We start from the raw sequence: 7,206 nt of genomic DNA on the forward strand, positions 1-7,206 counted from the left end.
AGAGTAGACAGTAAATAGATGAAATCATCATCTCGATGGCCCCTATATAATGGTCTTCCACTGTAGAAAGGGAGATGACAGCACATATATAGAAGGGTTGAAACAATTAACGAGACATTATGAAGATCAACCTTATATCTATTAATAATAATAGTCTTATATAAATTAACTGTGTCACTATGTGGAAACAATATTAGTAAAGAGTGGCAAGTGGTAAAAGGATGATTCGTTTGACCTCAGCACCTCTGTCAGTTCGTTCTAAGATCAACACGAAAAAGATAAATCACGGTAATTGAAGAAGCTAGTGCGTAGCGGAAAGAGATACACAGGGATCATGAAATTACGCCTTGACTATTCCGAGATTCGAACCCATGCTCTCAAATGATAAATTTCTACACACTAACCATTCTAAGCCCGTGGGGGCAGCTGGGTGGTGTAGGAGAGAGTGAGTCAACGAGACAAATTACTAACAGAAGATTTACGGGAGTGCTTAGCTCTCATCGATCCACTTTTAATCATTGATGCTGTGCGGTTTATATTTCATCTCTTTTTGTCTTTACAACTACGTTACCGATTCATATTAGATATTAAAAGACCACAAATAGACAATAAACTTAAACTTCTTCTTATGATGTTCTTCTTCGACTATAAAAACAAGAAGATAATGATGTGTTATGATTCCATAAATAGATGTTTATTATCAAGATGTGTTTACAATTATTCAAATATATCGGGCTATTTATTTTAAATTTTATTTGTCAATAAGATATGAGATTCCATTTTAAAAAAATAGAAAATTGAGAATGAGGCATCTTCAAGAAACTTTCTTGTTTCCTTGTTTAAACTTACATTTTCTAAAGAAAAATAGGGAAAAGGTATTTATCATCTCTTTTGTCTTTGATATTTTTTTATGACAAAATGCTTATACTTTCCCAAAATAAAAATATCATAAAATACGTTGTAAAAGAAAAAACATGAAACAAAATACGTAAATTTAAACAACATTAAATGTACTACAAACATCGAAGATTCACATTTCTTCGTTGGAGCAAGAAAACTAATATTGCAGCTGGTATATCAAATGAAAACTAATATCGCAGGCTAACAACAAAGAACCAGACTAATTAAGAGACAACAGCAGCTTTTGAATTTCTATCTAAAATTTCTGTTCTCAATTGCATTAAGAGCCTGCCCAAGTAATTTAGGCCTTCGCCTTCCCGGCCTCCACCCCAGAAGAGATCATGGGGTGATGCTTCAACGAGAACAGAGCCTGCAGTTGAGACAAGCATGGCACTTAAATCTGGATATGTAGAAAATTTACACTTGAGAGCTCTGTACATGACATCTATCTTGGCAGATTCCCAGTCAGCACGAACCTGGATGGCAACGAAGTAACGTTAAGAATAAAATTTCAACAATGAAAATAAGTGCGTGAATTCTGTAAAGAGGATTGTTTGTTTTTAAATGTGAGGTAAGGAGTGGCAAAACGTCCTGAAGATAGAAAGGCAAAAGAGAAAAAGAATGAATGATCAACCATATAAGGTGTAGAGTGAGTGGTCAAGTAGAAGATATTGTCTGGAAAAGGAATTTTTGCACTACAGCAGACAAAAGATGAAAAAAGAGAAGGGCTTATTGCAAAATCATTTAAGCGCTATAAAACAGAAACAAACTAGAGGCTCAGGTCAAATTATCAAATCAGATCGTCCAAAATGCAACTCAGGTATTGCACAGAAATTCAAATAGCAGCTAGGAGAATGTATGAATGATGTGTTGCAGTTTGAAAAAAATCCATATATAGTACCCAACGTTGAATTCAAGTAAATCAATTTCACATGGAAAGTATAACAAATTGAACTTGCTCATGGGTAAAGGCTAGATCTCCACTTTTTGTAGTCTATATTAAAAAAATAATAATAAGAGACAAAAAAAAAAGGTATAAAGAGAAGGATGAGGAGCAAGGAGCATATGAACCAAGTTGAAAATTGCACCCCGACAGACCATGACCTTTTTGAGCACGTCATAAAGGCAAAATGTAATACAATTGAAGGTTTTATTAAGAAGTCTACTCTGCGGCACTTCTAATGTGATATTGTCAATTGTCACAGGTAAAAGGCCAGTGGAAAACAAGAGGTTTACAGCATCAGTATAAGACATGTCAATAAACATGCATACTATTAAGTGTTCCTTCTTTTTGTTCTATAGGCCCTAATAGCAACAAAAAATCAAGTTGGTTCCTAATGCCTTTTTTTGGATGTGGTCATCCAACCCAATTAACTCAACATAGAGAATATAGCACAAGGCATACCATGTCAGGATGTTGTCTCTGCAATCTTCTTCCCTTACGTGATGCTTCTTCTGGGCTTTTTGCTGTTTTTATTTCTTCATAGGCATCTTTAGCAAGACGATCATCAACCCCAGCAAACTTGTGTGCCTGAAAACCATATTAAAGCTTCTGTTTAACAATAACAATGGTACGAATTCAAAATTTAAGTCATCAATTAGTTTTCTGTCACGACCCGACAATGGACACTAACCTGATAATAGTGTTCCACGCTTGACCATGTTTGATACTTTCCATTTTCATCAGGCATTTGTATAGGATGCGGGGAGTAATTTGAGAAAGCCCCATACAGGTCCCACGTCTTATAGAAAGATATAATTTTTGTATCAAATGGACAGACAGTTGGATCAATAGCAGAAAGCTCATCTGATGAAGGTATAACAGGTGAAAGATCTGGAATTGGCTGAAGAAATCCACTTATAAGCATGTCTGGCCCAACCTAATTTGCAAGATAAACATATCAGGTATATGACCTAAGCATAAGAATAAAACAAGATTGCTTATCATTTTTTAATTACTCAAGCTGAGATTAAAAGTATCTCTAAAATCTCTCCATTGTTAAAAAAGAACATTTTAGGCACATTTTGTATGGTGAAAGGAAGTAACAAGATGAACGAAAGGGCTGATGGGACCCATCCTTCCTTCTATTACCTATGGATGCCATAGGCGGATGGAAAGGAACAACTAGGAAAAGAATCCCCTAGTTTGACCAAACCATTTATGAGCAAAAGAAGAGGAGAGGGAACCGCCTTGAGACTATATTTGTGCCACATTGTCAATAAACCACCTTTAGTTCTCATCTTAAATTTATGATTGAAGTTCATCTTACTCAACCTTCAAGTCCAATTACTATGATTTAGGCACCTTTTATGGTGATCAATCAAATAAGAATTTTGAGACCTATTCTATCCATATTCAATACCATTGCTCGTTCTAATTTCAATTACTAATTCAACATCTAATTGTCAATCAAGATATAGTGATAAAAATATGGATGGGAACCATATTTATTTCTGGTGATGGGAAATTATGGTATTGGTATCTCACCGAAATATTACAAGAGTTAATGCTCCAATCTAATTGACACTAGTAGAGACTAGAACCTCCTACTCATAAGATATTGTTAAAGATAAAGGTCAAAATTATGTCAGCTCGATTGGAACAGTGTTGATTCACGTTGAGTGTCTGCATGGCTCAGCATCGACATGATATTGTTCTGAACTAATATAAACCATCACTTATAACAAAATTGTAAAACACAGATATAAAGCATTTGTCATTAAATAACAACAGCAAAAGATGTTTAGAAAAGTGTGTGCAGCACACCAAATAAGCCCTTCAAGACTATGGATATTGGTTTACCCTAACAATCTGGTCTAGTTCATGCTATAGAAGGTCCTTTTAGGTACATCAAAAACAAATAAATCACAGACAAAAAAATAACAGCATTCCAGATAACATGTACAACAATCCAAGAACTTACTTGCTCATATGAAACATCAATTAAATCCAATGCTTGAGACATTTCAACCATTCCCAGTTCGCCAACTGGAGATGGAGCATTCACTCCCCCAATAATTTTTGGTGCAACAAATGCATAAACCTGATACATGGAAGAGCTAAGAATAAGAGCCTAGAAGATGTAACTGGTATTTCTAATGGGAATATCTAAATAAAAGAATACTGGTGCATATTTATATGACATTGATAACAGGATGGGCTAGCAAACATATTTTATCGGTTAACTTTTAAGCCCAAAAGATAAACAAATAAGAATCAGCCAAATTCATCAAACTCTACACAAATTAGCTGAGAAATAAAACAATTAAAAGCAAACTAGATGAATGATGTTTCTTCAAGTAATCTATTTTAAAACCATCAGGTTTGCCTCCAACTTTGAATATTTAGAATAAAGTGTTTTTTCTTACTCAATGGTAATTCAAAAAGCAGTCCATTTTTTTAATACCGGTTTTCAAGAACATGGCAAAATGTATAGTTAAATAATAAAACATTCAATAATTCATACTTCATAAGGCACATCGAAGAATCATAAGAATAATAGCTACTAATTCAATTTAAATGCGAACAATTGCCTACTGAATCCAGTAGAAAAGGGAGAAATGTGGGAATCTTTACCACACATATCTTGATCAACTAGAAAGAACATATGGTTTCAGCTTAATATCAACCTTATGAATGACTCCAGATGAAATAGCAGGTGCAGCGAGAGAACCACCACATTCCCATAAGACAGAAAGGTAGCCACGATCATAGCAATATTGCATAACATCCCTAGGACTCAAAATATCAAACTCCACCACTTCTACACCTTTTTTTGCAAGTTTTTTCTGTAAATCTTTCCGAGCACCTCTTTGTGTCACCACTATAGTATATGCTTCATAGACATTCCAGAGATTTGCTTCATCAGGAAGATCAAGAGTTTGTGACATCACTATCCTTACAGGAACATGTCCTCCTCCATGTCTAGCAGTTAGCCGTGGATCTTAAAAAACAAAAGAACATGAACATCAATCGATACAAGAAACAATAGTTATTATACAAATATAAAAAGATTCATGGGAATTACCATCACGGCGCACAGTATTCCCCCCTACAACAATGGCATCACTTCTGCCACGCAATTCAAATACTCGACCTCTAGATACCTTGCTGCTTATCCATGAAGCATGCCCACTTCTAGTTGCAATCTTACCTGCCATTTAACAAGTCTCTAGACAAAGTTATGATCAGAAAAGAAAGATATAAATGTACAGATGTTACTTACATCACAGAAGAGCTAATTCATCTCACCGTCTAATGTCATAGCATATTTCAGAACTGAAAATGGAACGTGAAAGGCAGCTCTATAGAGTAATGGAGCATTAACTATGAGGCAGGACTTCAAAGCATCCTATGACAGTATATAGCCAGATGATAAGAACTATAGACAAAATAATGAAAATCACAAAATGAAAACATATCTTGCTTCATGCGTTCTCATAAGTCATAACTCATTCAAATATACAATGGAAATGTTCTCTTACCATACTAGAAGGAGAACAAATAACATGAATGGAACAGAAGTAAGGTACGTACAGGTCTAGCATGAAAACCATACCTCAAATATTTTACTCTGTAAGTCTTCCCCAAGAACATCTACTTGAACACCTTCATTTCTTAATGACTGGATTGCTTTCCCTCTTAAATGTTGGAATGGATGTCTCAAGCCCACTACAACTCTTGAAATTCCTGCCTAATAAAAAGATCAAATACTGCATTCCTTTATTTAAAGGAATAGATGAATTCTAAGCTCCATTCTAAATCTACTAAAAAGGCAATTAAGGATTTGTTTACTTTCACAAATTTTTAAAATTTTAATATTTTAAAAGGAATGATTTGCAGGTTTCATTAGACTTTTAGAACAAACATTATTATACATTCCATTTTGTACTTTATTATACTTAGATATGCATGTTAAGAGCATGAATCTAAGCATGCCTTATCAAGAGAGTTCAAATGAAGACAGAATGAATGATAACGTTTTCTTTAATGCTAACAAACAAATATTCACTCGCCTTCTCCAATTCTCTACAAGCTTGAAACCCACAAATGGTCAAATTGATTTTGATGTCTTCCGAAATCTCAATTACAGAAAACTAGCGGCATTTGAACATTAACTTCTGCGACTTGAATGCTAACCAGAATGACCACTGAAGCTAGGAAAAGTAAAGAGTCTCGAAGTCAACAATACGTAGTGAGCCCTAAATGAAAGGTTTATCAGACCGTTGGCGTGAGAAGCAAAATTAGGAAGCAAATAATCACAGCTGCTAGAATTTTTATTATCCCAAGCGCAACAGAAAAGGAAGAGCATTCTGTTAAAAACGGGAATGTCAATATTGTTGACCCATCCCGAAAGATAAACATAAATGACAGGAAGCACAACAAGTCCTCTGAGAAATTTTCACAAACAACTGGGAAGCAAGTTCCCGTCAGTGCTCACACAAGAAAATATCAGCTTCTCAATGACTAGCAAGAAATAGAAAAGAGAGAATGCGATGCCAACCTGGACAAGGGACGACGCAGCGGTGTGATCGGAGTAGCAATCGCCAGGCTCCATGTTCAGATAGGCAGTGGCGCCACGCGCGAGGGCGCCGGCCATCTCGACGGCCTGGAGCTCGGCGCACTTTGTGCCCTGCGCATAGAGGAAGCCCTCACCGACGACGTCCACGCCCCGCGCGATGACGCATCCGAAGTTAGGGTGAGGCGAGGTGTGCCCCGCCGAGAGGTCCGCCACCTCCGCCGCTCGCCGGACTAGACCCGCCTCCTGCAGCGGCGCGGAGGCGCTGCACCGGAGAGCACGCCGTCGGAAAAGGGCGGTGGCCGGAGTGGAGGTGAAGAGCGATCCTCCAACGAGCAACATCGATATCGGTAAAACCACGCAGCTTCGGCGAACCGTTTGAATGGATCGGAGGATTAGTCCTTAAACGTGTATATAATAGACTATCAAGTGCACTTACGCAAGGGCAACGGCAAGGGCAAGGGGTAGTGGTTGATCCATTCCCCCGTATTAATTAACTTATTAGTAGAAATACTTAAGGCAGATCCTCCTATCTGCTCGCCTAAGGTTGCGTAATGCCTAAAGGGAACCTTATTCATCGGAATACCACAAATACACTTGGAATTTAACCACAAGTCGCACTTAACCATGCATAACACGAACATCAAGCCGGACTTAATCATCTTGAAAGAATATTCAGATCAACAACTTCTCTAATGTATAAGAATAGGAATAACAAATCCTCTCGGGACAATCTAGTGACTAGCGCATGAGATGTTGTCATCATGAAATCTGGGATTCAAATTTT

At 36.9% G+C, this 7,206-nt stretch overlaps 1 protein-coding gene across 1 annotated transcript; it reads right to left on the reverse strand.

The window, feature by feature from the left end:
- Nucleotides 1–994: 994 nt before the first annotated feature.
- Nucleotides 995–6,869, reverse strand: LOC122035118 (riboflavin biosynthesis protein PYRR, chloroplastic-like). Its single transcript, XM_042594509.1, has 9 exons — nt 6,405–6,869; nt 5,460–5,594; nt 5,153–5,252; nt 4,929–5,054; nt 4,531–4,844; nt 3,825–3,944; nt 2,535–2,780; nt 2,306–2,431; nt 995–1,376 (listed from the first exon to the last, which is right to left on the reverse strand). The coding sequence occupies exons 1-9, from the start codon at nt 6,759–6,761 to the stop codon at nt 1,125–1,127; spliced, it is 1,776 nt and encodes a 591-aa protein (XP_042450443.1). The 5' UTR covers nt 6,762–6,869; the 3' UTR covers nt 995–1,124.
- Nucleotides 6,870–7,206: the final 337 nt, after the last annotated feature.

Source organism: Zingiber officinale, chromosome 11B (assembly GCF_018446385.1).
Source record: "Zingiber officinale cultivar Zhangliang chromosome 11B, Zo_v1.1, whole genome shotgun sequence".
NCBI lineage: Eukaryota > Viridiplantae > Streptophyta > Magnoliopsida > Zingiberales > Zingiberaceae > Zingiber > Zingiber officinale.